The sequence below is a fragment of the Apodemus sylvaticus genome, chromosome 21 (genome assembly GCF_947179515.1).
Source record: "Apodemus sylvaticus chromosome 21, mApoSyl1.1, whole genome shotgun sequence".
Classification (NCBI taxonomy): Eukaryota; Metazoa; Chordata; class Mammalia; order Rodentia; family Muridae; genus Apodemus; species Apodemus sylvaticus.
Window position 1 is genome coordinate 53179911 of NC_067492.1, and position 17964 is coordinate 53197874.

At 43.1% G+C, this 17964-nt stretch overlaps 1 protein-coding gene across 3 annotated transcripts in view; it reads right to left on the reverse strand.

The window, feature by feature from the left end:
• Nucleotides 1-4115: 4115 nt before the first annotated feature.
• The window catches only part of Prmt9 (protein arginine methyltransferase 9), a 30661-nt gene continuing 16812 nt past the window's right edge, over nt 4116-17964 (reverse strand). For 2 of the 3 annotated variants that reach the window (XM_052166520.1, XM_052166521.1), the window contains 6 exons: nt 17728-17920; nt 16321-16504; nt 13002-13719; nt 9611-9764; nt 4715-4837; nt 4116-4445 (listed from right to left, as the gene is read on the reverse strand). In XM_052166520.1, the coding sequence (XP_052022480.1) occupies nt 4230-4445; nt 4715-4837; nt 9611-9764; nt 13002-13719; nt 16321-16504; nt 17728-17920 (1588 nt within the window). In that variant the 3' untranslated portion in view covers nt 4116-4229. The remainder of the gene's footprint in view (nt 4446-4714; nt 4838-9610; nt 9765-13001; nt 13720-16320; nt 16505-17727; nt 17921-17964) is intronic. The other variant, XR_007974776.1, reaches the window with a different exon arrangement.

Genomic DNA, 17964 nt, shown 5'->3' on the forward strand with positions numbered 1-17964 from the left:
GGCATGATGGTCCACACCTTTAGACCCCAGGAGACAGGCATACAGATCTCTGAGTTCAAGGTCAATCTACAGAGCAAGTTCCAGGACAGCCAAGTTTAGGCAGTAAAGGAATTGGAAAACAAAGCTGGTGATAGTGTAATAGAACAAGGGGGTCATGTTGCAGCCCCATTAAGCAGCAGAACTCAGTAGCTTTGGCCATGTGTCTCTGGCTTTAGAGTCAAGAATAGAAAGGGCCACTGGGTCAATTTATGCTGGTTAGCTGGAGCTAAGAAATTAGCAGTGATTAAGAAGAGACCAACATCACTGAGGTGAAATCTTCTGGGAAGTTTCCTGAGAGCACAAAGAAGCTGTATTCCAGAGATAGCCAAGGTTGTACCTCATGCTGTAGCTGAACTAGGTAATGTAAGAATCACCCAGGTGGTACTGATTTTGAAGGTATACAGGGGTCATGGAGAGAAGCTGAGCATGGCACTGTGAGAGGCCATGGAAGACCACTGGTGAAAGTGCAGCCTCAGTTGCAGTTGACAGCCCAGGACTGAAGGGGTCATGCAAAGGAGTTGAGGCTTGGCACCATGAAAAGAGCCTATGAGAGGCTACTGGTAAAGCCTGGTTGAATCAAAGGACCCCAATGTATTGGAGATGTCAGTACCATGGGATGATCACTGGATTGAATTGGATGGACTGAATGATTGGCTGGATAGAAAGATCATGATTGGAAAATTGGTGAGAAAGACATCTGGTGAAGAAGTATGTGGACAGATCTCTCCTAATGTGTAAAGGATATTGAGATACTTTAAGTCTCATATAAATGCTCATTAAAAGGTGACCAGCGAGGAGGCATTCAGTAATCAAATATCCACTTGATGACCCATTCTGTGGACAGTCAGCCTCTCTCCCTTGCCATCCATGTCATTGCCCAAAGGCCACATGAACAAAGTGGCCATGGTAGCCAAGAAGGGGGTTATGCTTGGGCTCATTAACATGGACTTCCACTCATCAAGTCCATGTTAATGCTGGCCTGGCTACAACTGTTACTGAATGCCAGATCTGCCCACAGCAGAGACCATCAGTGAGCCCCTGATAGGGCACCATTCCCACGATGACCAGCCAGCAAGGTGGTCTACATCAGACCAATTCCTCTGTGGAAAGGACAATGTTTTGTTCTTACTGAAGTAGATAACTATTCTGGTTATAGATTTGCCTTTCCTGCACATAATGCTTCTGCCAAAACCACTATAATACCTTTAAACCAGCACTTGGGATGTAGAGGTAGTCAGATCGTGATGAATTCCAGACCAGTCTGGTCTAGGCAAAGATCAAAATCAGAAAACACTGATCAAAGAAACAAGATAAAAAGGAATAGAAGAATACCTTGTGAATGAAATGTCCACGCTACCCTTATGAATACATAGATTCAGCGTAATTGCCATCAAAATCCTAGTGGCATTATTTAAATAAGACTAATCCTAAAATTCATATAGAAATGTAAAAGAATCGTTAAACCACTTCTGAGAAAAGTTGGATATTCCTTGATTTGAATACAAGCTGGGTGCCATGGTTCATTCCCTGTCATCCCACTTATAAAGCTAAGGCAGAAGGGTCTTTTGAGCCCAAAAGTTTGAGATTACCCGTAGGAGTAAACAATAAAGAATACAGCTCTCTAATTAGACATAAGACCTGCTCAAGAGGCAAACCATGCCTGCTACTAGAAAGTCAGCTAACTAATTTCTGCTAGTAATTATTGGAGAAGCTATACCATTAATTTAGTAAATCATCATAATCCCTAGCAAAAAAAACTGTAACCATTTGTCTTTAAACCCACAAATAAGTGTAGTTTTTATCCCTCATTAAGGAAACTTCTCTGCAGCAGATGGAGAGAGACTATTACAGAAAACCAAAGTTTGCTGCAGAGCCCAGTCCCAAAGGACACATCTACAAAATGCTTCCACACCTGCAGGTCAGGAACTTTGTGGGAGAGAGAAGCAGAAAGGTTGTAAGATTCAGAGGATCTGGGAGTTTGCTGTGAGATTATCTCCTAGTGATGTAAGAAGTGTCACCAACATGATAGCCCAAATGTGAGCTGAACAAGGGTGACACCAATGGACAAAATGGGCAAGGAAAAGGTCCACAGGCCTCAACCCTATACAAACAAGTACAGGCAACTAAGGAAAGCTTGGAAAATGTAAACAGCATGCTTGACACTGGCTGTACAACAGCAGGTCAACACTGACAACCATTTTCCTACAGGATTAACCAGGTGAGACCTCAGCATCTGTAACCCAGGCTGCAAGGGGGAAACTCAGAAGCAAGAACAGCTTTAGAAACAGGATCCTTGGGAGTTGGGGTGAGGGCAACACCTAGGCTGTGGTTGCCAGGAATTGAACTCAGGACCCCTGAATGAACAGTCAGTGCTCTTAACCACTGAGCCATCTATCCAGCCCACAAATGAAAGTTTTAAGCCAAATAAAAAGTCACAAATTAATCCCAACACACAGTGAGTGACTTCAATATTACATTCTCACTAACAGATCATCTTTACAAAAAGTAAATACCTCAGCTAAATGACATCATATATCAACAGACTACATAGAAAGTACAGAACAGTCCAACTAAATGCTTCTGAACAGATATTCTCAGAAACCTGCAGAACTGACTCTAAAAAGACCATAATAGACCATGCAGTAGGACATAAAGCTTTAACATAAGGAACTTGAAATAAGTTCTCTTTTTTTGACCACTATGCTAAAAGTCAGTAAGAGGAACTATAGAGGATGCAAACTTGTGGAAATTCAACAGCACAACATTGAATAATGCACAATCAGTGAAGAAATCAAGAAGATAATAAAAGCTTAGAATCAAAGCAAAGGGAAGACACAACATGCATATACGATAGGGCATTAACAAAAGCACTCCCAAGAAGGAAGTTGTAGGTAAACATGCGCACTGTAAGTAAACCAAACAGAGGTTCTCAGATAAATAACAATGCACCTTAGTGTCTGGAAGAGCTGAGAACAAATCAGACCTAAAACAGAAGCTGAAAGAGATTATTAAGATGAAGGCAGAAATTAATGAAACAAAAGATGGAGTGAGACTGAGTTGGTTCTTTGAGTAGATAAACAAGGGGCGGGGCCACAGCTTACCAAACTGACCAGTGTGCCCACAGCTCGGAGCTGGGTTCCCGGCAGTTTACTCATAAAATGTATTGTCAACATTGAGGAAGGAGAGGTAGGAGATTCAGAAATTAAAGGTTATACTCGGATACAGAGCTTATTTGAGACCAGCCTGGGATACGTAAGGCTCTGTCCAAAAATAAATATAGGGAGGAGGCAACACAGAAAAAAAGGGGAGGGGATAGGGGAGGGGAAGGGAGGGGAAGGGAGAGGAGAGGAGGGGAGAGAAGAGGAGGGGAGAGAAGAGGAGGGGAGAGGAGAGGAGGGGAGAGGAGAGTGAGGGACAGAGATGGGCACAAGTGCAAGGACTTTTGGAAATGTGCTAGATCACTCAGAAACTAATATCAACAATTAAACATGGGCTCCTGGGCTGGAGAGACGGCTCAGCGGTTCAGAGCACTGGCTGCTCTTCCGGAGGTCCTGACTTCAATTCCTAGCAACCACATGGTGGCTCACAACCATCTGTAATGGGATCCAATGCCCTTTTCTGTGTGTCTGAACACAGCTACAGTGTACTCATAGACATAAAACCAATTAACTAAAAAAAAAAAAAAAAAAAAAAAGGGCTCCCATGAAGTTGTAAAGCTTCGCAACAGGTCATTCAAATCTAAATTTAAATTTATCCAAATTCTGCTTTGGCATTTTTCAGCTTTTGTTTGCCATTGATGTTTAACTTTCTTTTTGCCAAAATAGAGAAGGAAGCATTGCGTCCTGAGGACACTTCTCCCCACACCATTCACTCTTTAATATACCCAGTACCCAACAGAAGCAGCCTCTGGTTCATAGTCACTGCCTCCAGACTCTTACACACTGCCCCATTATAAGGCAACATCTGAAAACCTTAAACATTTGCTTAACTGAGATGACCATGAGGCAGACACCTTTTAAATCACTACAAACTCCCAACAAAAGACATATCCTTATCTAGAAAACAAAGTCTACATCTCAAAAATAATGTTACATACACTTTAAGACTTTTAACACCGGCTTTATTATTGCAACCTTTAAACATCTTTGACGACTCTGCGGATTTTCACTGTGTATTGTACGATGACAGTCTCACTGCTTCACGGCGATGCTGATGTTGCTTTTGTGGTGCTCAACACTAAGCACAAGCTCCTCTCCCACCTGTGCTTGGATGGGATCACCCAGAACCACGGCAGCCTGTTTCCAGTGGGAGGCCTCAGCTGAGGTGTCCAGCCTCACCTCCTCATCCAGGCACAAATGAAACCAAAATGGAACCGCGGTCACTCGCCCAGACCTGCACACACGGACCTGTAGAAAGTAAATTTTGAACATTCCATCAAGTAAAGTTAGGTCTTTTTTTCTTCTTAATCAGTTTGAATACAAAAACAAAAGATATATTTAACCACTCATTTTAATTTAATTATAACTAACGTTAGATACTAATATTTATCTAATCTATGTTTGCATGTTGTTTAGAATATAAGATTTAACTCTTCAAAGGAAATGACAGCCATTTAGGGTTTAGGGTAAATGTCTTGAAATGACAAGAGTGATCATTTATAGTTAGTTGTTCTTACCTTTACTTCTCTATTGGAAGTGTTCAAATATGGAGTCATCAGATCCAGTCTCATCAGTTCCACTGGCTGGCTTAACGGGACACATGGCAAAGAAGATAGATCCAGACATACCCGGATAGGCACCTGAAAAGAGAGGCCACTTTCTCTCTGCTCGCCTTCAGGCAGGGCTCCCTCTGTGTTTTCTCACCCTGCTTTCTAGGCCTTGGTCTTTTATGCAGCGGTCCTAAGGCATGAAGCCTCTTGGCGAGTACCCAGGAGGAATGGACAAGCTAAGGTTTGTAGGCAGGCTCAGCACTTTGCTGCGCTTTGTTACCTACAGGCCTTTTTCTTGGATGGAAACACACTACACTTTCAAATGGCCAAACAATTCCAAATACATTTATAACTAGAACATGTGTACTAACATTCAAACAATCTAACAGTTAGTATTTGATGTATTTGATCAGAGACACCAAATTCAGCCAGGCATGGTGACACGTGCTCTAAATCCCAGCACCCCGGAGACAGAGGCCAAGATAGCTTTATGAGACGCCAGCTTGGCCTAATAGTGAGTTCCAGAACAGCCAAGTCTACCCAGTGAGATCTTGTCTCAACAAACAAACAAACAAACAAACAAACAAACAAAGAATTTCTTCTGAACAAATTCACTCAGAAAAATGACCTCTTTTCTACAAAGCCGTGGTTCTCAAAACCTTGGCTACAACTTCAAGTCACTGGGCGTCTTAGTCATAGTTTCTATTCCTGCACAAACATCATGACCAAGAAGCAAGTTGGAGAGGAAAGGGTTTATTGAGCTTACACTTCCACATTGCAGTTCATCACTAAAGAAGTCAGGACTGGAACTCAAGCAGGTCAGGAAGCAGGAGCTGATGCACAGGCCATGGAGGGATGTTTCTTACTGGCTTGCTTCCCCTGGCTTGCTCAGCCTGCTCTCTTATAGAACCCAAGAGCACCAGCCCAAAGGTGGTACCACCCACAAGGGGTCCTCCCCACTTGATCACTAATTGAGAAAATGCTCCACAGCTGGATCTCATGGAAGCATTTCCCCAACTGAAGCTCCTTTCTCTGTGATTAACTCCAGCCTATGTCAAGTTGACACACAAAACTAGCCAGTACACTGGGGGTTAGGGTTAGGCCCAGCTGCTCAGGGTGCACACCATGTCAATTTGTTGTCAGGCCCAGGACTCTGAAGCCTCTTCCTTGAATGAACTAAGAAGATGGTGCCACTTAGAAGACGCTTTCCTTTCTGTCAGACATACCAACCTCTCCTAGGCTCTCCAGTCGTCCTTATACCGTGTACTCCTGCTCACGCCAGGCCCTGAGAACACCATTCCCACTTCTCCCTGCCTGGGACCGAAATGCTCACGGTTCTACTGCACTGTCCTGTCTGTCCCCACTTTTCTCAGCCTAGCCTCCAAGCCTCTCCTGTCCTTCACACTAAAGCTCGGCACCTTGCAGGCTGTTCTCTGCACACCACTAATGTGCCATCCACTCTGTGGCTTTAATGACATCTGATACCGACCGACAACTTTAGGTGCTCAGCCTAGTTTTCTTTGAATCCTTATCCAGCTGCTCAGTGACCTCCTCTGACAGCTCTTATACACAATACAGCTGATTACTCCACTGTTTCCCCACATTAATAAATGGTAACTATCCTTCCTGGTCCTTTCTCATATTCTACATCCAATCTATTAAACTCCTACCATTAAAATCCATGCAGAAGCATACATGGCTCCAGTTCCGGTCTAAGCTACCAGCTCTCGCTGACTAACTATTATGGTTATGCCTCCAACTGGCTTCACGAGTGTTTTATTCCTGACAGTCACCTAAGAGACCTTTTCAAAGTAGGTTGTTCCATCATCCCACTGCCCAACCCTCTGTGATGCTGCCTAAGGATCCTGATTTACCCCATGGGGCAGGACCCACACCATGTCAGAGATTTTCATACTGGGTAACTATCTAGGGTTTGCAGTAATTTAATTCCGTTTCTGGAACCAGAAATGGCATCCTAGGTCTTGAGGGCAAGGAGGGTATCTGACTACATAGTGTTAGTGCTGGAGTTGGAGGTCTTGGCCTCTTTCTGCCAAGGAACAGCTGGTTGACTGAGGAGTCTAGAGTCCCTGTCTAAGCCCTGAACCTGAAGGAGAGTAAGGATAGGTTTTAGGCTGGGACTTCATGGACTCATAAGCTGCAAAAATGTTTGGTGAAGCCAAAATCTGTTTGGCAGAGACTATGGACATCCTGCTTTTTCAAGGAGCTGACAACCCTGACTCGTGTGCCCATTTTAAGTTGCCACCATTTTTTTTTTCTTGTTGACTTGAGTCAATCTACTGACCTCCTTCATAGTCAGAGGCAACAGAGCTCAAGAGGCAAATCCGTGTACCTACTGCCTTCTCCGTTGAGATATTAATTTTCCTGTCAAGCTCACAGAGTTGTAAACAGTCTTCTCATTGGCTATAGCAGACTAGTATTTTGAATGGATGTGGATTTGTTCTTAGGATCCCCCTGCCTGGCTGTCTATGTTAGTAGCGAGAGTTAATTTGATGTCTCTGGGCTCTTGTTCATGGTTCACTTGGTATGTATGGGGCCCTAAAGGTCGATCATGCTGCCATACTCTTAACCCATCAATACAGACACCCTGCTCCCACCACACACCTTTGATTTATACCAGAATACCTGGTTTGCAGAGTGGGTAGCAAAGTACACAGTGACAGCAAATTCTTGATTTTTCTAGTTCAAGCCTCCTATGAGGAAAACATTCCTGACCCAATCTAAGGTGCCATATTGGACATATTAGAGCTGGCAGGCTGGTCATTTATAGAAGCATGACTCTGTTCTCCCTGGAGGGTGTGTACCATAGGGAAGGACTGCATGGGGGTTCATGCTTCCTTCTAGCCTGGCCGGCACTAGGAAAGGCACTGGAGTCTGCCTGCCTGTGCTTGCCTCCACAGCTTCTGTATGCGTATGCTCTTGCACTCTGGTACACACAAGTTACACAAGTGTAAGTGGAGATTAGAGGTAGATACTGGGTGTCTTCTTCAATTGCCCTTCCTTCTGCCTATTTTTAATAGAAGGTTGAGATGGAAATTTCTACCATCCTGGACCGTGTTCCTCAAACTGTAAGCCAAAACGAACCTTTACTTTGAGGTGCCCTTGTCAGGTGTTTTGCTGTAGCAGCTAGTAACTAATACATACATGCAATTTGGGAATGGTGCCATATGTCTACAACTCTAGCCCTTGGGAGATGGAAACAAAAGGATCAGGAGCCCAAGGTTATCCTTGGCTACACACTGAGGTCCTCTGGGCTACATCAGATCCTATCTCAAAAAAATAAAAGATAAATAAATAAAATGAACAGGGCATACAGTAGGTGCTCAATGAACATCTGTGGACTAGTTGTTAGTGCATTATATTCTTTTAACAACCTCTGATTTTGTTTCATTGATTGACACAGTTTTCTAGTGGTCAATCCTCATAAGAGAGGAGACCTAAGGCAATGGGGTAAACAGACTATAAAATATAAAACTGCTACAGAAGGTTAAGGATTGTCTTTAGCTAAGGGGTCAAGTGAACGTGGTATGTTGGCAAACTGTAGGGTGTTGTGTATGTTCTGTAGAAACACAGTGAGTAGGACTTAACCAAGGCTTGCTCATTCAAGAACATTGGGGGATGGAGCACAATACTTACATTATATGAAAACTATACAGACCACAAATGGAAGAGTGGTCATGAGTGGGAGATACTGTGAAAGGCCAACAGGACCAGTATCTTGTAGACCCTGACACAATTAAGAGCTGCTGGAGTCAGGATCAAGTGGCAATAAAATAGAAAGACAAGGACTAGAGAGACGTTCCGACAGTTAAGAGTGTGTACTGCTCTGGCAGATGCTCAGGTTCAACCCAGCACCCACATGGTGGCTCACAACCACCTGTAATTCTAGTTCCAGATCTTATCTCCTCTTCTAGACTACATGAGCAATGAACACACAATATACACATGCATGCATACAAACAAACACTCACACACTAAAATAAGTAAATAATTCTTTTAGAACAATAGAAAGATAGATGGTAGCAGTTTGGGAGCATGCACAGAAACAGCTTAAACATCTCTATCTTGTGCTAAGTGTATCCTGTTTATTAAATCTTCACAAGAGAGATATTAAACTAACTCTAAAATCTTGATTAGCCACATCCCCTACCCCAGCCCCTGCTCAAAAAAGTAGTGAATTAATTTATTCCTTAAATAGAGTCTGTCAAGGTAGACTCCCAGAACCCTCAAGAGCTTACTAGTTAGAGCCTTTCGACATCATTTTCCGACTCTGTACTCAACATCCCACTTCATCCCATCCTGAACCCCATGTGGCTTCCCTGAGCGCTCTATCTAGACATATCTTAAGTGCACACCTGTGCACCTGTGCGGTCTCTTTCTAAATCTCCATGACTACTTGTTTCTTAAACTGACACTAAACTTCCTTCTTGAGCCCCACTACCCCTGCTATGCAGACAGATGGCCCAGACCTGGACTCCAGCTGCCCATGCCAATCAGTAGCCAATCTGAAGTTTCAATACAGAAATTTAAGCCTCAGATACAGTTTTCTGGATGCTTCTTTGTTACAAAAGCACAACTGTTTATTGCATGCCTAAAACCTCTTGTTCTTTTATTCTCTAACAATGATTCAGAGCAAACTCTACTGACTTTAGTCAGTATTCATGACAAAAGTTCCTGGTCATTCCAACTCTCAGGTTGATTTTCATCCCTGACGTGTCCAGTTACCCCAGGAAACTGACAGGCCTTTTTATCCTAATAAACCTGCTAACCAGGTAAAAACTCAAAAGGAGAGAAAGACGCCGGGAGCCGCTGACATCCTGGCTGAACAGGTCTCTAGACATTTACCTGAAACTGGTTGATAAAAGGTGCAATGTTTAGCCCAAGAGTGTGTTCTGTTCCTTGAACCGCATTCTCCTCCACCAGCGTCTGGCACTCCACAAGCATCCCAAACATCAGCACATACTGGGGGAAAATCTTGCCTCCAGACTGCAATAAACATCTGAAAAGGGGTAAATGTTTGTAAAAGCCTTAGATATAAGCAAGAATCATGAAGAAATGAAGTATAGATGGTACGTAGTCTGGTGGACCTTGTCACTATTGACTAGTAGCTCAGAATTTAAACCTCTAAAAATAATTGCCCAAGAAGTCATATTTGGATGGTTAACTCAGGAGACAGACTAAGGTAAATTCTTAATTAACAGGCCACAATCATTAATAGTGAACCATCCTTACATGGAAATCAAAATGCTCCAAAACTGAGCACTTTTTGAACACTCATACAATAAAGTATGTGGGATATTCTATATATGACTTCATGAATAGGTTTCCATAAAAACAAGTACACTAAAAATACTGCGAGGCTGCTTTATGAGTGTATGTAAGGTGTTGTGGATGGGCCTTGTGAAGCAATCCCCTAAGGAATAAAGGAGCCAAGATTGGGCAAGTAGGAGGGACTTCCAGGATGTTGGCCTCTTTGGTGCCACAGGAACATATTAACAGTACAGCTATGGCTATAAAAAGCACTTCAAATAAGCTGTCCCTGGACAGAGAATTACGAGCAGAAGATAGGTGTCTGGTGGGAAGCTGGCACTCCCTGCATGTGGGGACCATGTGCTGCTATAGCAAGGACTACACTGGAGGCCATGCCAAGGCAGAATTGGTTCCCAAATGAGGGACCGGCACTAAAACTACCATGGAATACTGTTTCTCATACTGAGCCGTAAAATGAAGCAGAAACAGAAGACAGAGTTAGGTCTGTAAGGCCAAGTGAAACTACCCCTTATCAGACAGCAGGTCTTACTTGTGCTGAGAATTTTGGGTATCTCCTACTTGAATTTCCAGAACAGGGACTACAGAGAGTTGAATACTGTGTCACCTTGAATATCTTTCACACTAAACTTTAAATGCAAGTTACACAGACTAGTCATCTATCAGTTTGTACATATCTCAAAATAATATGCATAGATGTTTACATTTTTGCTACATGGCTTCCCTAACTAGGTCATGAAGTCTTAGAGTCTGGGGAAACAATTCAGTGGATAAGGCACTAGCAGTCCAAATGGGAAGACCAGAGCTTAGATCGACATCACCAAGGTAAAATAGCAGCCTGCCTGTAATCAGAATTCTTACGGGGGGGGGCGGGGGGGGGGGGCCCGGCGAGGGCATCCTCTCAAGGGAAGTCCAAACCCTAGGCTCCCAAATCAGCAAGCTGTGTGTTTAATGAGGGGAAACAAGGAAGGCACTCACCACTCATAGAAACAGAACAGCAAGAACAAGGAATGGCAGGCAAGCACTGAGTCGGGGCGGCATCCAGTTCTGGGCTGTCCAGGTCCATAGGACTCACTCTAGGCTTGCACGGCCATGTGCTTACAAGTGAGTAAAGAGGAACGAGCCTGACTCACACCCATGACGTACGCCCACCAGGCTGATCCTCATACAGCTAAGAGGTGGCTGGGACTTGCTCATCCTGTGCTGGTCCTAACAATTTGTTTGAGTTCGAGGGAAAGTCAGAAGCCAATCTCAATTAGTGAAATTACTTATCTCTTAATAGATTGGCACAACTTTCAGCAAAACCATTACTATTACCTAGTGAGCTATTATGAAATTAGCCTATTTACTTGTTAATTTTCTGCCAATTTACCTTAACTTTCCAAAATGTGAAGCTCAAGAAAAGTTCCAAGAATGGTAAGAGTGCACCTTAACTTGTTATTTCACCGTTATTAAATGGGTCACTTACCAGGCACTGACGTCATGCTAGGTTTCTCCTCGTAGGACTAGGGATACCAGGGCAAGCTCGCCACCACTGAACCACATCCCCACCCCATAAACTGTCTGCCTTTTACCCAAACAAGTGCTTTCTCTCCAGTCAATTCTAACACTGTCTACCTGTATCACACCGGTTAAAGGGCTCAGTCCTATATGACTGCCCCTCTTCAGACGCCAATCCTAACCCCCTAGTGTCTGGTGTACTGCAACCACTAATACACATGTGGCATTTAAACAACTCCCCCTTTGAAGGAAGTATCTAAAGCATACTTAAAATAAATAAATCTTTAAAAAAAGAATTTAAAGATAAACTCATGAAGAAATGGCCAAACAAAACATGTCTAGGGCAATGATTTATACTAACACTATGTTTGATCTTGGTTTGCTGTTGTTCTGTTGTTTTTGGCACAAAGCTCCTTAACACAGGAGTCTTCTCATAGTCAAAAGAACGTTAAGAGTACCTTCTGTATACCGAGGCCATCTCAGGATCTAAGGACTCCTAGGCTCTCTGTTTGTCCTCCAGAAAGAATAATGGCCTTTCTGTCTGATTCCCCTGCCTAGCCTCAAAGCCAGGCTGAGTTATCACGAATACCCAGTGCTGCCACACATAGCGGCGCCCATGGAAATCCCCAAGGATGGAGCTGAGAGCTTCTGTCACTCAGAGAGTGCAGGGCCCTGGACAGTATGTTGGGAAAGACCATGGACACTCTGCACCCTTCCATGGGCCTTGCCCTGTGCAGTTTTCCTGGCTCCTGATCTGTATCCTCTATAACAAACATGTTCCTAAGTCTTGAGAGCTGCTATAAGACGTTCACCCTAATGTGAAGAGAGCTTTATCCACTGAGGGACCCTTCAATCTCTATCTGGCAGGTAGAAGTATAGATGACAACTATATATGCATCTGGGTTTTGAAGTTGGTGGCTCCCCTACAGGTTCTACCTCTCCTCCAGATAGCAGGACCTGAACTGACTTGAATTAAAGAACAGCAGCTGGTGTCTGGAGAACTAACCAGCTGTAAACCCCTGTATAGCTATCACCCGAATACAGTACCAAAGGTGGGTTAGAGGAAGAAACAGCTCTTTAATGGAAAGGGGCCCTCAGAACCCCAGTCTTGAGGCACATTACTCTCCCTTCCCTAGGTTGATGTGTTCACCCACTCTGGAAAGCATGTGAACTTTCCAGTCAGAGCTTTTCTGAAGACTCATTTATTTACTGGTGATTAACTCAGTTTCAGGAAAGGTCAGAAATTGTCAACCACAGGCAACCTCCAGCCTCTACCCCAAACCTGCCTAGAGGGCCTCCCTTGCAGAACAAACCCTGACGTCAAGGTATGGTTAGACAGAAAAACATTCGCTTTACCCCTTTTGCCTACAGAATTTGAAAACAAAAAGAAAAACAAACACAAAACCAACAACAAACCTAAGAGAAACTTGAACCCAAACTCCGCCTCACACTTTGGGTTTTTGTTTACCTGGATATTGCAGCCTTTTCCATTAGCTCCTGCTGGATAAGCCCAGATGGCTCGATGACATCTAATATAATTATGCTCCACAATTTGTCCGATTTGGGCCTCTGCAACACAGCAGCTTCATCCTCCCTATGTCGCAGCCAAAACTCAAGTGTTTCCTTAGGGAAGTGATTGGCTTCAGATATGAGGTCCAAAGCAATACAATGCTGGTCTTTCTCCACCGAACTGTAGGGCTTAACCTGACCAAGTGTTCCAGCAAGTACAGGCAAAAGAGAGAAGCCTTCAGAGACATCCAGCACATAGAAAGGGTCAGAGGGACTGGGTGCAGCATCGCCCTGTCCACTTCCAGAGTTCGTCTCCATGTATTGACAGTGAGTGTCTGTGGGCTGACACCGAGGCTCTGGGGCCAGCGAAGACAAGACCTTCCTCATCGCCATCTTAAAGCCTTCATGATACGGAATGTTATTAAGCAGAGCAATCTCTGTGGGCTCCAACACACAGGTCTGCTCCAGAGCGTCTGGTCTACTGGTCTGAAGGTTAGCCAAAGCACTACAGAGTTCAGCCTCATTTCCTAGAGAGAGCAAGTCTTGACTCTTGGTAAAACTTTTTATAACTTCCATTTCATGTTCCAAATGCAAGATACTGATCCCCTGGATTCTTAGGTAACAATCGTGACAAGATGCCTCCATTGTCACTCGGTCACCAGGCTGAATGCAGTAGTCTTCATTTGTAAGAAAGGAAAGGAGAAAAAAATATATGCATATACATATACAAATACATATACATACATCCTGATTGTCTTAATTGGGATTTCTATTACTGTAATAAACACTGTGATGAAAAGCACACTGGGGAGGAAAGGGTTTATTTGGCTCATCGTTAAAGGAAGTCAGGGCAGGAACCTGGAAGCAGGAGATGAAGCAGAGGCCATGGAGGAGGGCTGCTTACTGCTTCCTCAACCTTTCTTTCCTTTCCTTTCCTTTCCTTTCCTTTCCTTTCCTTTCCTTTCCTTTCCTTTCCTTTCCTTTCAGTTTTCCCTTCCCTTCCCTTTCCTCCTTCCTTCCTTCTTTCCTTCCTTTTTTTCTGGAGACAGGTTCTTTGTGTAGCCCTGGCTAACTCTGTAGACCAAGTTGGTTTCAAACTCACATAGGTATGCCTGCCTCTGACTCCTGAGTGCTGGCATTAAAGGTATACACGACCACCACCCAGCTCACCCTACTTTCACATAGAAACTAACACAACCACCCTAAGAGATGGCACCACCCACAATGGGCTGGGCCCTCCCCTCCCCCATCAATTACTAACTATGAGAAATATTCTACAGGCTTACCTACAGTCCCATTTTATAAAGGCATTTTCTTAATTGAGGTTTCCTCCTCTTAGATGACTTTAGCTTATGTCACATTGACATAAAACTACCCAGCACAACTGACCCCTTACTGACTAAAGCTGAGACTGGGACAATGCACGGCTGCTGCTGTTCTAGGCAGTTATGCCATGGTACTGCCATCTCCAAAATGCTGGCCTTCCTTGCTGCAAGTGGCTGCACCTCAAACTTGCCATCGGGCTGGAGCTGCCCTGAAACTCCTGGTTCTCTTTCTTCTACATCCTAAGTGTTGGGATTACAGACATGCATTACAATGCCCAGCTTCATACTGTTTTTACTACAATCAGTAGAAGGGCTGCCAAACTGAGGAAGACCTGGGGATAAAGGAGGCTTTGTCTATAGGCAAAGACAGATGGAATCAATATTATTTAATAAAGCCTCATTTTAGCTTAACTAGACACTCTTTTCTCTAAAGGTAATTTCCAAAACAATGGAAGCACAGCACGATGGCATCCAATACTCCTTATGCATCTGGAAATTTGCATGTTTGAGAACATCACGGTTTAAGGAAGACTAAGTCCCGCAGTGAGGAGTATTCTGTGCTCCTCTGTGACTCTTCACACGGGGTCCATTTCCCCACTGCCCATGTATGACTATCATTCTTCCTATCAGTTCCAGAGAAAAATACAATCCATACCTAGGTATGGTGAGACAGGGAAGCTGAGACAAAAAGATCGATTGAGTTCATAAAATCTGACTTACAACCTTAACTCCCTATGTTCAATCCCTAGAGACCAAGTAAAGTAGAAGGAAACAGCTGTCCTGTGACCACATGCATGCCATGGGATGTGTCCCCAAGAAACACCTCATACATAAAAACAGACACACACAAATATTTTTAATTGGGAAAAAAAAACAAAGTTGTTATTTTTAGGTTAAAGCATTTAAAATGGTCTTTGAGACATTTAAATTACTATAAGAGAATGAAACTAGGCTGGGCAGCTGTTTCCTTCTACTTTACTTGGTTTCTAGGGATTGAACACAGGGAGTTAAGGTCGTATGATAGTCATATCAGGCTGGTCTTGAACTCCCAGAGATTTGCCTGTCTCCTGATATCCTGATATGCTCTGATTAACAGCATACAATATAGTGCAGCTGGCTTTAATCTCTGTTCTAAACTAACATTTGTGATTCAAATTTACTTTTGAACAAAGAAATGTATAATTCTTAAATATTTAAGTAACACTTCTTTTGCTGAAAACTTCATCTAAAATAATTATTTTTTCTTTTTGGTCACTGACAGTCACTTGATTTTCTTTTCTTTTTTTTTTTAATTGATTGATTGATTGACTGTATGTGAGTGCACTGTTGCTCTCTTCAGACACACCACAAGACAGGGCATCAGATGCTATTACAGATGGTTGTGAGCCACCATCTATCTGGGAATTGAACTCAGGACCTCTGGAAGAGCAGTCAGTGCTCTTAACCACTGAGCCATCTCTCCAGCCCAACAGTAACTTGATTAAAGCAACAAATTTTGTCTGTTTGATTGATTTGGTGGGGAAAGGTTTGCGTTAAAAGAATTTTTTTTAAAAAGATTTATTTATTTTATGTATATGAGTACACCATTGCTCTCTTCAGACACACCAGAAGAGGGCATCAGATCCCATTACAGATGGTGGTGAGTCACCATGTGGTTGCTGGGACTTGAACTCAGGGCCTCTGGAAGAACAGTCAGTGCTCTTAATCGCTGAGCCATCTCTCCAGCCCCTTGAAAGAATTTTTTAAAAGAGTTATTTATTTATGCATTTTAGAAATGTAAGTGGATATTTTGTCTGCATATTAGAAAAAGCCATTGGATCCCATGTGACCATGGGTACAAAGAGTTCTGAGCTACCCTATAGGTACCACAAGTCCTCTAGAATAGCATCCAGTGGTCTTAACCACAGCTCTCCAGCCACTAATTTTTTTTTTTTTTTTTATGAGAATACTTACCTTCAAGGGCCTGTACTGGATACACAGCCTGTTCCCAGCAGGTTTCCTCACTAGGACTTGTGGACAAACTGTATTCATCATCAAGGTGGAGAACAAACCAAACCATAATAGCGTCCAGCATGCCTTCTTTAACAGCAGGGACATTAATAGAGTGTGGCTTCTTAGTTGCAAGACTTTTTAATTCCTGAAAATGTAAAAAGGATCAGAAAACAGAAGTCAGGAAAGTAGAAAGGAACCAAAAATTTTTGAATAATAAGAGAATGAGAGGCCTTACAAACTGACTGCGTTTCCCTCAATGTCACAACTCAGCCCAACTTCACAGCGCACAGCCCTGCCCTGCCCTGCCCTGCCCTGCAGTCAGGGAACCAATCGCAGAATATTGCATTGCGTCTACTAACCAAGTAGCAAACATATACATGCTGTAGATAAAGTCAAGTCACCAGTGATAGAACTGAATGACAAAAATATGCATACACACACACACACAGTACAGAGGCTTAACTAGCAAGTGCCAGGTTCTGGGTCCAATCCCTAGCATTCCCAAAACAGAAGAACTAAGTGTTCTCTGTGTCAGGAGTCCTTCAGCCCTTGGTGAAATGGGATGCTATTACCCTAACACAGCGGTTCTCAGCCTTCCCAATGCTGAGATCCTCTCATACGTGGTGACCTCCAACCATAAAATCATCTTCACTGCTATCTCATAACTGTAATTTTGCTACTGTTATGAATCATAATACAATCATCTGTGCTTTCTGATGATCTTAGATGACCTCTGAAAGGGTAATTTGACAACTAAGGGGTCGTGACCCACAGACTGAAAAATCACTGCCCTAACAACTTTTTTTTTAATTTAGATTATTAGGTTTAGATTATTGTTCATGTCAAGGAAACAATTAACTTGAGAAGATAGGATATTAAAGATAAATATAAAGATCTAGGCTGGAGTGTTCATCCCTGTGTTTAAATATGTAAGAACGTGGCAAAATTCTTCTAGTCTTTCACCTGAGTAGCTCACACCTTATCTTATTTCTGAGTAGTTCACACCTTATCTTATTTCTACTGTCATAGTGCATGCTCTTACAAAGCACAGCACACACTCCTAACAACCCTTGGCAGCATTCCCATTACAATGAAAAAGAGGGAATTTTAATCTGCTGCTGATCATTTCATCATAAGACTGTAAAACCTCATGTACATTCAAAAAGTAAGGCATAGCCAGGCAGCAGTGGCGGTGGTGCCTACCTCTGACCACAGCGCTCTGGAGACAGAGGCAGGAGGATGTCAGAGTTGGAGGCCAGTCTGGACTGAAGAGTGAGTTCCAGAACAGCTGGGGCTACACAGAGAAACCATGACTGAAAAAAACAAACAAACAAAACAACAACAAAGAACTGAATATGTTCTTTTTACCTGAAGATTATTGAAATCAACTTTCATAATCTGAAAGCACTCTGTCAGAGGCAGGTATCCTCCAGGGATTCCACTCATCTTTTCAGTTGTGTATGGTTCAACTGTTTCTTCGGTGTCTACAGAAGAATAGGCTGTGCTCTGAAATTTCACATTTGCTGGTAAATGTATACCAGCAATGTCCTTAGCACCAACCCTAGGAAGAGTTCAAAGACACGGTAAGTTGTAAACATGATTTTT